The sequence below is a fragment of the Maylandia zebra genome, linkage group LG10 (genome assembly GCF_041146795.1).
Source record: "Maylandia zebra isolate NMK-2024a linkage group LG10, Mzebra_GT3a, whole genome shotgun sequence".
Taxonomy (NCBI): Eukaryota; Metazoa; Chordata; class Actinopteri; order Cichliformes; family Cichlidae; genus Maylandia; species Maylandia zebra.
This window is the reverse complement of record NC_135176.1, coordinates 15,465,490-15,483,240: the sequence shown is the minus strand read 5'-3', so window position 1 is coordinate 15,483,240 and position 17,751 is coordinate 15,465,490. Positions and strand designations below refer to the sequence as shown.

Here is a 17,751-nt window from a genome sequence, read left to right as displayed (position 1 = left end):
AAGAGACCTAACTGGAAAGATTTCAGAAACTGTGAAACTTGTAAAATATGTGTACACACACACACACACACACACACACACACACACACGTAGGAAAATATTTAGTATACACATCCAGAAATGCATATACTATTATATATTGTACATATATTTATTAGTTTCAGATGTAGCCATTCTTGTGTTTTGCTTGTTTACATTATTGTATTTTGCACAACTCTGTTGCTTGTGAAGCTCGCACACAAGAATTTCACTCACATGTGCTGTACCAATGTACCTGCACATGTGATGTGACAATAAAAGTGATTTGATTTGATTTGATTTGATTTAACTGGAATCACTCCAAAGTAGTGGGTTAAAAAAGGGGAACAAGAGTCAACAGTCTACATTTCACCCTTTTTAGGATTCCTCCTCTACCCGGACACACCTGCTAAGATGGAGACCACATCACGTGAGGCTTTCTGCTTCAGGCCTATCCCAGACCAAGATCCAGGCAAAGGTAAACAGACTTGGCTCACCCTAGAGAGTAAACTCATCATGTCTGTATAAAGATAAGACTCATTTATGATGGCACGCAAGGCTGTGGCTTTCTGTTCAGTGCATGTGTGTGTCTTGGAAATGGTTTGGGCAGTGTGCTATGAGTGAGAAGGCAGAGATGGTAGAGATTATAAAGGTGATTTTGTGATTAAAGCTTAGATTAAAAAAAACCCTACACTGCCATTAAACTGAAAAACACTGTAATAAAGTATTTAATACCTCAAATAGAACATAAGAAAGACCATATAAGGTTAAATGTGAAAATGCTGTTATAGACACAGAGCATCTGGAGGAGTGATATTGTTTTCTCTGCTGTGCAGTGAAATTCCTGCCACTCTTACTCACAGACACAGGATTGGATTGCCCTCAGCAGTAATTATTTGTGTATGTGTTCCCGTGTCCTTCACACAGCTCTGCGACATCCAAAGCAAATGATTTATATTCATAAGAACATTTCATCTCATTTATGTATAAAGTATTATTCTCTCAAGATTAAAATGAAAAAAGCAAATAGTGTAATACATGTAGTATGATCAAGAAAGTAAGAAAGTTTATTTATGGAAAGTGTGATTACTGTTGATGAAATTCTGCCTTTAGCAAAGTTCTGATTACCCTTCAGCAGGCTGTAACACACAACAGGAATCTCACCATTCTCCTCCTGCATCCTCATGATAAACAGGAAGAGGAAACAGACGCGAGGACAGAGAAGTGAGAGGGAATGAGCAAGAAGGCAACCGTGATCACATGTCAGCAGCAGCAAAAAACGAACAGGAAACAGCCCAGATGCAGTCTCAGTATCAGAAAGACTTCCCTCCCCCATCCTCCTGCCACAGGAGGCGGACACCTGCTTTCCCGCAGCCTGACAACATTGGCATCAACCCTGCGTTCAGGTGAGAGCAGGTTTATCATCATCACAGTGTCCTTCATGTAGGGAGCAGCTACTCTGTGTCTGCGTGCTCTGATTCTTCTGATTCACAGGATCAACTTCAGCACGGTCCAAAGAGAGACTTACCCAGGCTGGCCCATCGTGAATGTCGGGTACGGTGGAAGGCAAAGACCAGCTAAGCATGACTTCTAAGTGGCAGTGGAAATCATCTTGCATGTTTGCATACATGCATGATTAATATTAAATGTCAAAGTCATATTTAACAAATGCTTGAAATTTGTCTTGTCCCAGCATGTATTCCCAATAATCATACAGTAATAAACACAAACCAGTGGAAAAAAGCCTCAGTTTTCAGTGTGTTTGACGTATATGTGTTTGCACTAACTTCATTGTCTCTTCGTATAAATAACACTACAATTGACAGCTTACTACTCAGAACATACTTGGAAATAAAAGTCAGTTCTGCCTCTTGTTTTTTTCTGGTACATTAGAGAATTACCTTTTAATGAAATAAGAGATTCATTTCCCGTCATCTTTCATATTGATGACTTCAGAAATACTTGTGCACAGTTTAAGAATCCACCCAGTGACCCATAACCGAAAGCTGATTGACCTCACTGGGCAGGACCGAGGATCAGATGGCTGAGTAAGAGCTGAGTAAGCATTTGATTCAAATTCCTGAGTTGCATGTATATGGAAAAAGGAGTAAATGTGTTTGAATACTGAGTTTTCTTCCCTCAAGTATAAATCTTGCACAACACACACACACACACACACGTAGGAAAATATTTAGTATACACATCCAGAAATGCATACACTATTATATATTGTACATATATTTATTAGTTTCAGGTTGGCCATTCTTGTATTTTGCTCGTTTGTGTTGTTGTGTTTGCACATCTCTGTTGCTTGTGGGGCTCGCACACAAGAATTTCACTCGCATGTGCTGTGCCAGTGTGCCTGCACATGTGATGTGACAATAAAAAGTGATTTGATTTGATTTTGATTTGAGTAAGCATTTGATTCAAATTCCTGAGTTGCATGTATATGGAAAAAGGAGTAAATGTGTTTGAATACTGAGTTTTCTTCCCTCAAGTATAAATCTTGCACAACACATCATTACCAACTCTGAAAACAGGGGTCACATGAGGCTACACTGGAAAACTACCCAACTTGGGAAATCTTAAACATGTTGCAACACTTTGACAAACAGTAACACCTTAGATTTCAAAACAATGACGAATTTTATTGTTTATGATATAATCTGATTTACATTTTTTTAAAAGAAATGGGGCTGACAATGTGCTCTTAAACTTATGCTTTTTTAAAAACAAAACAAAACTGCAAACTCATTTTACATTGTGAGTCACATATAGCCTTTGACCTTGAGTGGGCCGGACCAGCGAAACTTCCCTTTCTGTCAGTGAAAAGAAGTTTAACTATGCATTTAATCCCTGGAATATCTTAATATCAGAAAAAGAAATGCAGTTTTGTTTGTCTCAGTTTATCTACATGATAAACAACATTCTGTAGTAAATGGGGAAAAAAGTCTGTTGGGACTTAAATTGCAAGAAATAAAATTTGAATTGTATATGTGGGGTAATAATATTTATGATAACTGTATAAAAGTACAGTTCCGATTTCCCAAAGCAATCCAATTGGACTCTTAAGCAGTGATTCTGGCTGCTGGCGCTCATGTTTGACATGATGGATGTAAGTCTCATTTGGCTGGACACCACCCGTATTGTAATTTTTTCGCTAGAATAAAGACTTGTAAAAAAAAAAAAAAACCCCAACAAAACACAACAACCCTACTTTGTCATTCCTGAGACTTCCCTGAGAAGAACTGAATATGACAGCCACAGGCAGAGTCCTGATTACCATACAGTACAATCTGAAGAATATCAGCATACAAAAAAGTAACCTTTCACACAAACAGTTATCCAAGTCACACACTCATTCACTGTCCTCCTTTGAAAGCTGAAGTGCTGAAGTGCAGCCACATGCTTCATCTCCGGTCCCGGTGCCTGCTCCTGTCTCCGTGCCTGCGGTCATCCCACTCTCGGCCTCTGTCCCGGTCATCTCTCCTTCCTCTGTTGCCCCACTCTGCTGTTCTGTGTCGGTCCCGATCGTCTCTGGCTCTCCCGCTTGGTCTGTCCCACTCCCTCCCTCCACCACCACCACCACCTCGTTCCTGCACCGGGTCTACCCCGAGATTGATGGGTTTACGGAAAGGCCTGTCCCTGCCGCCGAACCGCAGCTGTCCGGATTCCTTTTTCCCTCCAAGCCCGCCGCCGAGCCGCCGCGGCACCCATCCTTTAAGAGTCCTCTCTTGCTCAAAATCCACGAACACTTCATGCTGGTCGACCACCAGCTTGTTGGCGTCCCGGCGGGCCCGGACCACAGATCGCTCCTCTTTGTACTCAATGAAGGCATATCCTTTGGAGAAACCCGTGACAATGTCCCGGACCAGCCGGAGCCGCTGGATGTCTCCGTACTTAGAGAACACTTTGTGTAGTTTATCTTCGGTGGTCTGTGGGTTCAAGCGGGACACAAAAGCGTGAGCAGTGGGTCTCCAACGACGCCTTTGTTGGGCTTGTACCGGGCACCCATGGCCCTCCAGACCGCTCGATCATGGGGTTCCACGTCTGTGCCGTCGATGCTACCAGCTTTCAGCGGGTCGTACACCTTCGCTATCGGACTCCAGTCAGTAGTGATGGCCCGCTTGAAGCTGACGCTCCGGAGCGTGTGTCGAAAAAAACAACACACTGATTCAGAAGCACTGTGTCGAGGCTTGCTTCGTTTGGCAAAAGTCACGTGACCAGTGACGTCCGAAGCTTCATTACGCACGTAACTGCTTCGGTACCTGATTCAAACGGATATAAGGAAGTGAATCATCCACGGGATTCGTGGAGTGTGTTGATGGTGACAGAGAGCGAAGAGGTGATCATTCCACTGACAGATATGGAGCCAGCGAGGAAGAGAGGACATTCTGGCGTGTGGGAATATTTTGAGTTGATTTTGCTCAATTCATTTTATCTGCCGAAGTGAAAAACTTGAAATGTCCAAAATCATGTTTTCATAATGTAAATATCATTACAGCATATGACTTTAGGAACACTTCCATGTGAATTAAAGCTGATGAAGACTACAAAAATGTATTTGACACTATACGTACATGACATTGCTACACAGTTTAGAAAATCATTTTGTTTATTGTTTTTAGGTGATAGTCTGCAGGACCCAGGAATACCTGCATATCTACCAGCTTGCAGTGTAGTTCCTGCACTCCACAGCCTCTTCTGTTCCATGCAAGTGGATTTTCTTCAGGGCAGGAGAAACTATTTCTAAGAAAAGAAACAGACTCAGCCAGCGCACAGTAACACTAATCCTCTTGTTAACTGTAAATAACAAAAGGGCTACCTTACATTGATCATGTTTTTACTTTGCAAGTTCTTGATTAGGGGTGGGTTTTGATTATCGCCTTTCTGATTACAATCCATGCTAAATTGAATAAAGTGATATTGATTCATTAAAATCCCGTGTCGATTTGTAAATTAACGTTATTATGCCTGAAACGCCAGCATCTCAGGTTAAACCTCACAACATGTCGTCAAACACCATGCAGCTAAAACAGTAACTGGGAGCAGGTTTACGGATTCTGCATACAAACGTGAACACAGAGCGCGGACCCGACGCGTCAGAGTCAGATTTTGATGTGTCGGCGGGTCCGCGCTGTGTTTGCCTCTTTTTTTCCCCGCTGGCTTCTGCAGCTGCAGGTTTCATAACTCTCTGTTTACATCTCTAATTAAGTCTCACATGTGTCAGCTTTCTTTTAATAGATACGAAATTATGGATATATACTGTTAAATGATCAGACTTGTAATATTTCTGACTGAGGCAAAACTTTCCAGATTCCAATCAAATTGAATCGGATCCTGTATCGAATCAAAATGATTCTACAAATCAGTGACGATGCAGCCGTACTCAGCTTCCTAAGCATTTTCCCTTTCCAGTTCACAATCAATCCCACCCCTAGGTCAAAAATATGTATAGGAATTGGCCTAATCTAATATTTTGTATGAACCTGTCCAGCTGATTAAACGACAAGTAGATGGAGGCAGGACTTCACAGCAGGGGCATACTCCATAATGTGCTGTGCATTATCATATGTATATTATATATATTGCTCACTTATTGTATTTACCAACATCAAGGAGTTATGAGCAAAGAAAGGCCACCATAGTGCATGTTTAAATAGGGAAAGTTTATTGATCAAAATGTATTACGCAAATACGCATTACATTTTTTTCAGCCCCCCAATCGAGAAAACAAAACCAATTACATGTTCAAAGCAACGGAACGGTGGCCCAATATCAGAGAGAACTCCACTCTTGAGTGAGCAGTGATAATTGAGCAGTCCGTTTTATTTTGCAGATTCAAGCTGCTCTTCAAAATTTTCACCACCAGATGTCACCGGAGAGGACTGTGTTGAAAAGCTTCGAGTAATGAACCGTTTTTCAATACAAGCTTCAGTGCTTCGGAAAGCTTCATTTGGCCATCACTACACAGGAGACTGGCGGGCTTTACAAACAGTTTTCAGGGCTAATATTTCTCTGCATTAGTCGCCAATTACGCGTTAAACCACACCAGTACCGCTGAATCTATTCACTCTTCCAAGTGCATCAACAAAAACATTCCGTAATGAAACGGGGTCCAGTGTGTCACATTTTAAAGTCCCCCTACTCGCCCGACTAAGGATACTAGAGTTCCGCTGTGCTAAGATACTTAGACCAACTTAAAACTTAAATTAAAAATAGATAACGTAGATTAATTATAGCATCAGTCGACAAATTTGCAAGTATGAAGTAAGGTTAATTATTATTAATAATAAATAATATTTTTTATAAAAATAAAAAGTTTATAAATAAAACTTTTTATTCATTGCACAATACTGTCACTTTAAAATTATTATTTTTATATAATTACACCATAATCAATAGCATAGATAGTGACAGATTAAAGGCAATAGCATTGTTGTGTTATTAAGCCATTGGTCTAGCATGTGCAACCAGGACACCGATTCCTTGATTCTACAAATCATTCTTCCATAATTCTTTTTGATAGTGCTGGTGGAAAGTGCCTTAAAACTTTTACAGATGTTAGACTGAATCGGACATTGCTAGAAAAAATATTAGAGCCCAACCTGATTCCCTCACTGTGAGAGTCACAGCATCCTGTCAGTGTATGTACTCCCTGATTAATATGGCAAGGAATGGCTTATTTGAATGCCGCTTTTTTCACATCTCTGTAGGTCAGTCTTTTTTAGCTACACCACAGAACTCTCAAATGTGCATTTATCTTGTACACAAAACCCTCACAGCTATACCATACCATCGACAGTCAGCTGTGGACACTCTCTTTCAGCATTTGGTTGCTGTGCACTACGTTTCATTTTGGAGTCATGAGGGACATGTCTCTATTTCTATGTCCAGGACCAAAATATGTTGGTTGTAACAAGCGGTTATTTGAGTTACTGTTGCCTAATAAAATGGGTGGTAAGTGTATAAAATTATCTAAAAAGACTGAATGTCAAATGCTATCCAAGATCCAGGTGCCTGAACACTCTTGGGACAATGCATTACAAAAACATTCTTTAATAAAACACTGAAACCACAACAGCTTCTGCTCCACGGTGAATAACTTCTTACAAAAATTGTGAACATGCTTCACTTCATTTTTCTGTACAGTTCCATCTGATACACATGGTACAGTATCAAAAGGGTTTGGAAAGGTGAAACAAATTCTTCTATGTAGTTTATTTAAAAAAGAACTTTTGCTGCGTAGATGCATCTAGTCTTGTTGTTCTAACAGCATAAAAATTATACATAAAGGTTGAGAAGGTGTGCTCTTTAGCTCTGCTCCAGATTCATCATTTTCTGAAAGCCTTTACATATCCTCCACACTCCATTTATAGGCCGCTTCCTGCACAGCCTTTTTATCTGCCATCCTCTGGTAGCGTTTCTGTTCAAAACCATTTGACCTGCAAGACACAAATAAAATAACCCTATTAATTATGATACGACAAGCTAAAAGGCCAAAGACAATCCATTCAATTAGGCGCAAATTTAATATAGACGTGGAAAAAAATGATCACAATTTCTTTACCATTAATGTGCAAAATGACAAACTGATGTGTGTATTAAAAACATTCAATATTAAACTACAGTTCTGTCCTCAACAGTTTTCCTCTGTCACCGATGCACAAACTCTACCTGTCAACTCCGTCCCAGCGGTACCCCGGTGGAATATTGAACCGGTTTGGAGGTGGAGCAGGGCCTTTATATCGAGGTTTCTCTACAAAAATCAAAACAAACATACAAATAAATAAAAATACAAACAGTAGCAAAAACAAAACTGCTGCTATTTAAAAGCTTCTTACAAGGATTGACCTGGTGAAATAAAATAAAGTCATAAATAAAATAAAACATATATAATGTTAAACACCTTGTGTTTTTGTGCCACGGTCCTTTTTACGCCTGAGCATTGCAGCCATAGGATCGCCTTCTCTTTCCTGTTCTCTCAACATGCGGTCAAGATCCTCATCGTCATGGTGACGTGCCAGTGGCTTCTGGCTTCGTGCAGCGCGTCCTCAAGTTTCTGCTGATGCATCTGGCTCTGTGCCAACCTATACATACATTTTAACATAAACCATTGAACCACTTTTATAATTTTTTATGTGGATATAATCACATAAACTGTGATATTTGAAATGATCATGCACATTTACCCTTTTCCCCACTGAGCGTATTTCTCGTCTCTTGCCGCTTTTTCACCAGACTTAAGTGTTGTTCAGACTTAAGTGGGTTTTATACTTTCCACATCTGCGAATCTTCTTGGGTGTCTGTGAATTTCAATTACAATGCACCAACTACATATGCGCGTAGGCAGTGCAGTTTAAAGAAGTATAACTGGAATGATTACTCAGTCGTTGGGTCTCCAGTGGTCCGTGTATAATCGAGGCTTTAAAATATCTCATCATCTACATCTCTCCATGCTACCCTGTCGCACCTGGAGCACCAGGGGAGCTACACACGCCTCCTCTTTATTGACTTTAGCTCTGCCTTTAACACCATCCTTCCTCACAGCTGGTGTGCAAGCTGTTAACCCTAGGAGTCCCATATTCCACCTGTCTATGGATTAAGGACTTTCTGACAAACCGTACACAAAGGGTTACGGTGGGCCCCCACATCTCCTTTTTTTAAAAATCAGTCTTTTGTAATTATATTTAAACTTTTTCTCTTGACACCACAGGCTAAAACTTTATCATACAAAGTAGAAGCTATATATGAACATATTCCAGAAACACCACCATCTTCTCTGGGCTAACGCTTATTTGAAATGGACTGAGGCAAAGCAGAAAACTGCTCTGTGGTCAGACTAAAGCGGAGACACACCTTTATCTGGTTTGTTATCAGTGCTCAGCTCAAAAGTTTGAATCTCCTGGGGTGCGTCAGTGCCTGTGAAATTAACAGCTTACACATCTTAAAAGGGGCCGTCAATGCTGAAGGTTTTACAGCAACTTGTGCTCCCAGATTGTCTTTTCAGTGAAGGCCTTGGATATTTCAGCAAGACAATGCCAACTACTCAACCAGTATGGCTTCACAGTAGAAAAGTCTTGCAGTCCAGACCTTTCAGCAGCTGAAAACATTTGGACATTATGAAATAAAAAAATATGGGGCTGTTGAGCAGCTTTAACTGGTTATATTTGCAAATCACTGCGTTCCATTTTTTGTTTCAATTTCTCACATCGTCCTAACTTCTTATGTAATTTGTTTTATTCTACAGATAAAAGTTAGGCAGTCACTAAAGTTTTGAGTTTATCCTGCTGGAACTGTGAGTTTCAGTAGCACATTTTTTGGAAGAGACACACTAAAAATAGTTACGATAACATCTCTTTTACAAAAACAGCTGTAGCTCTCAATGCCACACGTGTATCTCTATTCTCTGAGAAGTGACTACTGGCATTTCTCACGCAAACACCTGCAACATTTCAGGCTGAGGAGTTACTTCCAGTAATACAAAGAAGTGAGCTTTGATTTCATTTTCAGGACTAGTAATCGACCACGTGATGCTGCTATCTACATCCTTATTTTTCACTGAAAAAGAAAAGAGGAAACCAAAAAATAGATAAAACTGGATTATACAACTCGAGACAGCTGCTGAAACCAGACACCAAACTCATTTTTTGTTTACACTGTCTGTCTGAGTTCAACCATCCCTCTGTCTGTGACGTGCTCCTTTTCTTGCCCTCCCAGCGTCCGTTCCCATGACCTTGTTGCTGACACTGGACTGTGATCCATCATTTATCTCGACAAATTGGATTCTCTGATCGCTGACTAACAACCCGAGCGGGACCAGAAAGAAGCAGAGTGATCTGTCTGATCACCACCCAGAGTGCTGCATACCAAATGAAAGCAACATCCATGTTCATAATCTACTCAGCAGTGACCCTTCGACTATAAGAAGAGGAGGTATACCTTTACAGCTCCAATCTGTTCCTTCCGAAACTTCTCGAGTGGTGAGATCAAAACATCATCAGCATTTTGGATCTAAGAGATGAAAACAGAAAATGCAGTCAGCTCAGTGTGTCATATCGAGTAAATATCGAGACAAGCAACATAAATAAAGCAACAGCTCCCATGAGGGCTTTAGCGTCTCACTCAAAATAGCTTTTATCAACTGGTCAGCAGAGGCTTGCCTTTTATTATTCTGAGAGTTTTACCTTAAAACAGGAAAATTTAATTCAAAATATTTCAAATCAATATGCTAACAAGACAATCTATCGAAAACTTCACCAAATTGTTGTATAAAAGCAAATTTCTGGTTGAGATTTACTCTATTTACCTTGTCAATTGTAAACTATTTAAATGGAAATTATTGAGAACAGAGGTAGCAAGGTATGTATATTTGAGCAAAGCAAATGATCTGAATAATCAAACACCTTTTAATGCCTACACTTTACCTGCTGCTGACATAACAAAAAAAAAACAAAGCTTAAGCTTCATCACCTTGAAGAGCTGTTCAAACATCACAGTAACACCCAGCACAAACATTTAGTTATGATTTCGTCATGCTTGGCACATACAGTACTCTGCCAAAGCCTCAAGCCATCTCACATTCCTTTATATTGTGCCAAAGCCAGACTTTCTGAAGGTCTTTTAAAGCTTTTCTTTTGACATCGGCTCCTTTTTCACACATTTGCTATCCAGTCTTTGTATCTGACCATTTGCAAAATGACAATTATCCCAAACAAACTGCATACCTGGATAGAAAACACACAATGAAACACTATTAGTCATGGATTGGCCTCCCCACAATAATGTTGAACCTGGACTTCAACATCAACAACAACAGTGTGAGATTAGAATGGAACAAAAGGCAGCCAACATCCAAAGGATAAAAAGAAAAAATCTGATTGTCCTTCGAGAAGCCTGTAGAATTGTTCCTGAAGACTACTTGAAGAAAGAAAGCTTGCCAAAGAGAGTTCAGGTCTTGTTGAAGAATAAAGTTGCTCGGTGGTGATATCCAATTTTGACTATAAGGTTTGTCAGAAATGCCCTTTTTTTTTTTTTTTTTTTGCTTTATACAATGTATTCCTGTTGTCCTAGAAAAAGATAAAGACATGAGGGGTGGCTCAAGACTTTTGCACATCACTCTATTTAAAAACACTAGACATAAAACTGTTTTTTTGCCAGTAGTCATTGAAATACTGCAAACCAAAGAGCTCTGATGCAAAGTATTTCACAAAATATTGGCCAACACTGGCCTGTTTCATCAGAAAAATTACAGTAAAACTGCTGTAACATTTCTGCTGGTTGAGTTGCTGCAGTATGTATGAGAAACTTGTGAGTGAGAGGCTGTGGTACAGAGGGGTTATCAGAACTGAGGACTCTGGTGTTTACATTAGGTCTCTGCCCTCTTTAGTCAGGAGTCTATATATTGCAAATGTCGGTCAAATCTTACTTTGTTCTGTCTCAGTTGATTTAAGCATCAGACTATAAATATACCCCCACTCCCACATCATGACTCCACTTTCACTTTGACTTTCGTGCTGCCCTAATACCCCAAAAGAGATCTGGTTTCTTATTACATTCAGCTGGATGAAAGTGGAATCTAAGAGACTGAAGTCCATTGTCAGGTCACAATAATGGTCTTTTCAGGTTGGACGGGTAGGTATTTCAGAGGAACTCATTTGCTGGAATTTCCCTTAAACATAATAATGATAATAATGATGTTGTTAGAAGGGTTGGAGTAGTGCCACATTAAGTGGAAAAGCATGCAATCGAAATGCGTGCACACACATACACACTCACAAAGAGAAATGGGCAGTCAAACACACACACACAGGACCCTTATATGGACTTTCCCAGGCACTGGGGCTGTGCTCACGCTCACAGGGGAATTGGCAGAATAGGTTCCACATGGTGCCTCTGTAACCAGACCGTGCTCACAACCACAAAGACACACACATGAGGTTGCATACTATGCACATACATTGCACATGCGCACAGGTTTGCCTTCACACAGACTGTGCCAGACTCGAGTCACCCTGAAACAAAGACCTCTGACTGATGGAGGTTCTCTGAGTCAAAGACATTTCCCAAATTGCCATGGTGCACAAAGTGCTGTCGGTAAAACGTATTCACTAAAAAAAAAGAAGGTGTGAATCAGACTTGTGGGAACTGGACTGAAGTAGGAGCTCGAGGAAGTGACAGTGGCTAAGAATGAGTTCAGCTTTTAAACAGAAATCCTGTACATAGTAACTAATAGGGCTGCTCAATTAATCGAATTTTAATCACGATTACGATCTGGGCTTTCAACGATCCTTAAAAATGACTGAGCCGATTATTAGCCCCTCCCTCATTTATCCGCGACACCTTAAAGGCCGGTCCGTAAAAAGTATTGTCGGGCATAAACTGGTCCATGGCGCAAAAAAGGTTGGAGACCGCTGATTAAGAGGACCCGAGGGAAGCTCGGAAAGCTAAGCAGAAGTTATTTGGAGAGGAGACTGACTGCCGTTGGTTGAAAAGAGAGGTTAAAAAAAACTTCAGTGGTGTTGCACACTATTTTATATTATTTTTTAAATTCATTGTTAACCCTTTAAATCCGGTCAGAGCAGCACGCTCCGTTTTGTGTAACGATTTTTAAATCCCTGTAGAACCTGAACCGTGTAAGCTAGCGCAATAATTTGTTTTGTATATGAAACCGGAGGAGTTGTACTTACATCTTATGCCATCAGCTTGTCCTCGGTCACGGTTTCCTTCCACATATAGCTTTGCAAAAATTGCATAAAAAGCGCTTGCAGGAACAAAAACATAATATTCCAGAAACATGCTTTGCCGATCCGATCAGCTGTTAGTAACACTTCCCACAGTGAAACAGACATCAGCGCGAACTATCGCATGTCCGCCATTTCCTGGCCGAAACTGGAAGTGACGTCATTTTCGCGGAAATGTAGTTTTTTACTTGTAGGCCTTAAAAACCTATACTGGTCATGTTTGACTTTTCTGAATAGTTTCTGAGATGCTTAGAACTCAAATTGCACTGCTGGAAATAGTTTATTTTGATGCACCTGCTGTTTTCTTTGCAAATTTGCATCATAGGATTGTTTTTTTGTTTTTTCTGCAGTGTATATAAAAATTGGTGTATCTCAAAAATAAAACTATGAAGACACTCAAAATAAATTTCCTGTTGTTGTAAACTATTTTTTGCAACTTTTTTGTATTTAAAGTTTTAAGGGATAAACCTCTTAAATTTCTCCAAGTAGAAATATATGTAAAAAACAAAACAAAAACTATTTTCAATTTTTTTGTAGTTTATTGCACTTTTTTGCAATTAATGTAGTTACTATGGACTTAATGCATACATATTATTAAAATATGGGCCATATCAGTTGTATAGCAACTTGAAATGCTCCCACAAATGGCACTACAACATGTAAAAAAATAATATAAGCTCTGGCGGACTTAGTTCTATGGTAGGTCTTAAAGGGTTAAATAAATATCGTCAAATAATCGAGATCTCAATTTCAGTGAAAATAATCGTGATTATCATTTTTGCCATAATCGAGCAGCCCTAGTAACTAATGACTTAAATCTTAATCAGTAATGGTGAATAAACATGTTTTTTTTTTGTCCACTTGGGCTGGTGAAAAAGTTGTGAACACATTTACAGTCACATATTGGGTTGATCATTAGCATTCATTTGAAATTGCTTTCTAGCCTCCTGGTGATCCTATTTTTAATATTTACTCCTTTTTTGGTCAGTGTATAGTAGTTAGTAAGGTAATGTACAGTGAGATGGTTTCAGCTCGGCTCGTGATAAAGTTCTGCAGACCTGAAGGAAGCCTCAGATTCAAGTGGTATTTTTTCCCTTTCATGCTGCCACAGTATTTTCAAATTCTTACTATTAAAAAAAAAATTACAGGTGCTTAAAGATGGGATGCACTTGCTGCTTTCTGCTGCTCAACAGGAGACATAGAGTGCGAACACATTTCTGGTTGGTTTAGACTTTGGTGATAGAAGTTTGGTTAATTTTTTTAAGAGATGAGCATAGTCAGCCAGAGAAAGATGACAGGTATAAATATCTACAAGAACAAACATCCTACAGTTAGTTATCAATGTATCAAACTGCTACCAAGTCTGTATTTCTACGCACCCACACTCAAATACAATCACACATTTTCTTACCAGACGTTTTCTCTCCTCTTCCATGGTGCTTAAGAGCTGAGAGAACTCCTTTAAAGACTGGGCTGCAAAATAAATAACACATCCCACTGCTGTAAAAGGCTTTGCATATCTTAAATATTGTGCAAGCTTGTGTAAAAAGTGGCATTTCTGTCTCACCTATATTGACCTCATCATCAGTCTCTGCATCTCCAATGCATTCAAACTGAAACTCCTGCAGAGACTGTGAGAATCGCTGTACAGCAAGAGAAAGACCTGAGGAAGACAGGTAGAAGTTCATTACGTCAACTAAAGCATTGTTAACAGCTGGATTACGGGTAACATCTTTAACTTAGCCTGTTTAGCTTTTTGCACAAGTTGCCATCAGCGGCCACCTGAAATGCTCCCTTTGTTCTACAGGTTGCAGGGAAAAATCACTTATTCCATCCTGTAATAAACCATTAATATATTTTCCTACAAGTCTCTTCAAGTGTGATGTAAATGAAGTGCCACACCCTGCAACAATCTCCTGTGTGTTTACGTGTCCAAACAACACTCCAATAATAGAGTTTAATACCACAGTTTATTCTCTAAGGCACACAAAATACTTGGCTGCATTCTGTCATTAACACACCCTGAGATTGTTGTGCAGGGCAGCCGCTGAGAAAACATCTTAATCATACCACTCCACTGCAAACTGGTAATAAAACCATTAAACTGTCATTTATATTTCTATCAGTGTACACCAGATTACTGCAAAAACTTTGTTCAGGTTGAATGTATGAAAACAACAAAACAACCACTTCATTCTGCACTCGATTTGGTGTCCAGGACTGTTTATGTCCTAGACTGCATTCGTGCAGAAAAATGTGCTTAATGTGCTTATTCTGATGAGGGTTTGTTTGGTGTCAAATAACTTGCTTTTGACTGGTTTTCAGGTTATTTCACATCTGTGTGGTCACAGAGCAGTCAAACACCTTGTGTGTTTAAGGTGACCCCCTCGTGTTCCCTCAATCTTACAATTCAACACTGTTAGGCACACACTTTTTCCAAAGTATGGCTTTTTACTTAGAGGCTGCACCAAAAGACATCATTTCATCAAGGTTCTCCTGAAGTTAACATGTGGAAATCACCACAATAACACAAACATTGGAGACTTTTGTGAAGTATAAACACAATAAAATATACAACTACAATAAAGACTCGAAAACCCTTAATAACTGTGTAAAACTAGTGGTAGGTGATTCTCAAGAGGTTTTTTTTTTCAGCTCAAAATGAGATGTGCCATTTCATGGATGAACTAAAACCTAGATTATTATCAGAGAAATCATCCTCTGAACAGTTAACAACAGTTTTAAAGGCTGCTGGGATTTTTTTTTTTAAGAGAGAGAGGATGCATGAGAGTAAGACATCTAATGCGAAAAAGTACACATATTTACTTAGCAAGAGATTTGGAAAACATTCAAATAAAATATATCTCTCTTTCACTGATTTACTCTCAGCATTGGTAATATGTCCCACATTGTCCCTCACAAGCATACTTCTTGTCCTATATTTACTGTTTTTGAAGTCTGGTCATGCTTCTTTTAACAGAGGTTAAAACTCCAGCAACACTTGTGGTATTATTGCTTCACCCTGGTGAAAGCTGCAAGCTGAAATGTGGTGATCAAACAATAAAATTGAAGCTTCAGCCTCTTTAGACTTCATGTTCTTCTTCATCCAGTTCGGAAGTAGGTAAGGTTTTCTGACAAACCTCTGCCTTGTTTTGACCTTGTGTGTATACAGCTGGCAGCGGCAGGTGATGACCTCAGCCAACAGGTGAGCCAAAAACCCCACCCCCCCACCTTAATCAAACACTACAAACAACAAGGAGGTATATGCTGTTTGAAAGCTGTCATCAGGACAAGAATATGGCACCCAGTCAGTAACCCAGCCATGTGCCTTTATACTGTCAAATGAAGGTGTCAAAATTAATAAACACACAGTCATTAACGCGATCTTTGGGGGCTGACCTGTACTATGTAAGGTTATTTGATGGTGAATGCCATGAGACTGAGCAACCTTCTTTAAGACTTTCTTTGCATAGCATTTGCGTGTTCCAGTTATTTCCAACCATTTAATAAATACAAGGTATTCTGGGGCTGGCGTTTAAAAAAAAATTGTATTCAGGAAAAACCCCAAATGTGATAATAATAAAGATTCATATGTGCAAAAATGTGAATATTTCCAGTTTTCCTCTGTTTTAAAGAAATTGAGAGTTTAGTGCCTTTAGGTTTAGTACTAATACCCAAGCAAAACAAGCTAAATTAACATTCTTCTGCCACTTTTAAAAAAAATACCCACTGTTTATAGAAAAAAAAAATCAAAAACATCACTGATATAGTTAATGTGGACATGGTCTTTTTATATATTTTCAGTAATCTAGCCGAAATCAGGTAACACCCAATAGTAGCTTGGTGGGTGGAGGTTAGGCGGTGGTCCTGCTGTTTTGGGCCCTCAAGGCAGTTGTCAGCTGTTTGCTGCTTTCTGCTAGTTAAAACCTGTATGTAACAGCAGACTACAATATTGTAACGGTGACCTACATCAACAAATTAAGGTGAACAAATATTATTAATTATTAACTCGCGCAATAGCTGCTGTGTATATCACAGACCTACACTGTGCATAACACTGTAACTACCTTCCAAACTGTCCTGCTCATACTACACACACAAATGAAAAATGAGACACTCAAGGTTCAAGTCCCTACAGTGGTTCTGTTTGGAATGATACCCAGAGGACTTCCCTTTGGATCAGGTTGCATAAATCACTGCAAACTGTAAAGCACATTCGCTCCCAAGAATCAGCTATTAATCAGCGCGTACTTACTTTTAAGGGCAGATATGAGCATGTTTCCATCTTTGATGAGGTCTTTTATGAACCTGTTGGTTCGCTCCAACTCTATTTCATGGCACTGCAGCCGCTCTCTGAAATCCGGGCTGTCCAGGAAAGAATCACTGAACTCCAGCGTCGGCAGACCCATCGCTAGATTAATACACGCCGCTAATTACGAGAGAACAACAGCACGACGCCTTCTCTGCCTCCTCGGCGAGACACCAAACGGTGTTTCAGTGTGCTCCGAGCAAATTTCTCAGAAATTTCCTCCAGCTACTCTTTTTCATGCCTTTCTTACTTTTTTCCCAGCAGAACTTCCGGACACAAGAACACAACAGAGTCTCTGATAGAGAAGGCTTGGCTAAGCTATACAACGAGCTCCATGCAGCTTCTCTCCAGCCTTCTTACTGTCGCTACTTTCATATAAGGCGTCGCGCTGACTTCTTATTTACTTATTAGGTGAAGCAAAGCGGACGTACGGCCGTGCAGAGTAACTAACAGGGCTTAATGTTGGTCGCACCAAAGAAAGAAGTCGGCAAAGACTGGCTAACTTTGTCTACGGACGGATCCTAGTCTTGTTACTATGGGAACGGGAGACTCCTGCTGGCGCGTGCTGAAATTGGTGGAAAACTTGGCAAAGAATACAAATGGGCCGATAACTCTGTGATCCACAGGTTTTTAACAATATGAACACCAGCGGCAGCAACAACAACAATAATTTTAATAATA

General features: G+C 39.8%; 1 protein-coding gene and 1 pseudogene across 5 annotated transcripts; both read right to left on the bottom strand.

Moving 5' to 3' along the window:
- Window positions 1-2,645: 2,645 nt before the first annotated feature.
- Window positions 2,646-8,009, bottom strand: LOC112435436 (uncharacterized; annotated as a pseudogene). Its single transcript, XR_013100437.1, has 4 exons — window positions 7,928-8,009; window positions 7,696-7,777; window positions 7,374-7,463; window positions 2,646-4,286 (listed from the first exon to the last, which is right to left on the bottom strand). The product of XR_013100437.1 is annotated as an uncharacterized LOC112435436 (transcript).
- LOC143412444 (rho GTPase-activating protein 42-like) lies at window positions 7,062-17,621 on the bottom strand. Of its 4 annotated transcripts, XM_076889156.1 has the most exons (8): window positions 17,017-17,621; window positions 14,329-14,424; window positions 14,173-14,234; window positions 9,961-10,032; window positions 8,211-8,324; window positions 7,928-8,108; window positions 7,696-7,777; window positions 7,062-7,463 (listed from the first exon to the last, which is right to left on the bottom strand). In XM_076889156.1, the coding sequence occupies exons 1-5, from the start codon at window positions 17,168-17,170 to the stop codon at window positions 8,262-8,264; spliced, it is 447 nt and encodes a 148-aa protein (XP_076745271.1). In that variant the 5' UTR covers window positions 17,171-17,621; the 3' UTR covers window positions 7,062-7,463; window positions 7,696-7,777; window positions 7,928-8,108; window positions 8,211-8,261. The 4 variants fall into 4 exon arrangements, with proteins under 4 accessions (XP_076745271.1, XP_076745270.1, XP_076745273.1 ...); XM_076889155.1 differs by having other exon boundaries at window positions 7,928-8,324; XM_076889158.1 differs by having other exon boundaries at window positions 8,211-10,032; window positions 17,017-17,620.
- Between the last annotated feature and the right edge of the window lie 130 nt (window positions 17,622-17,751).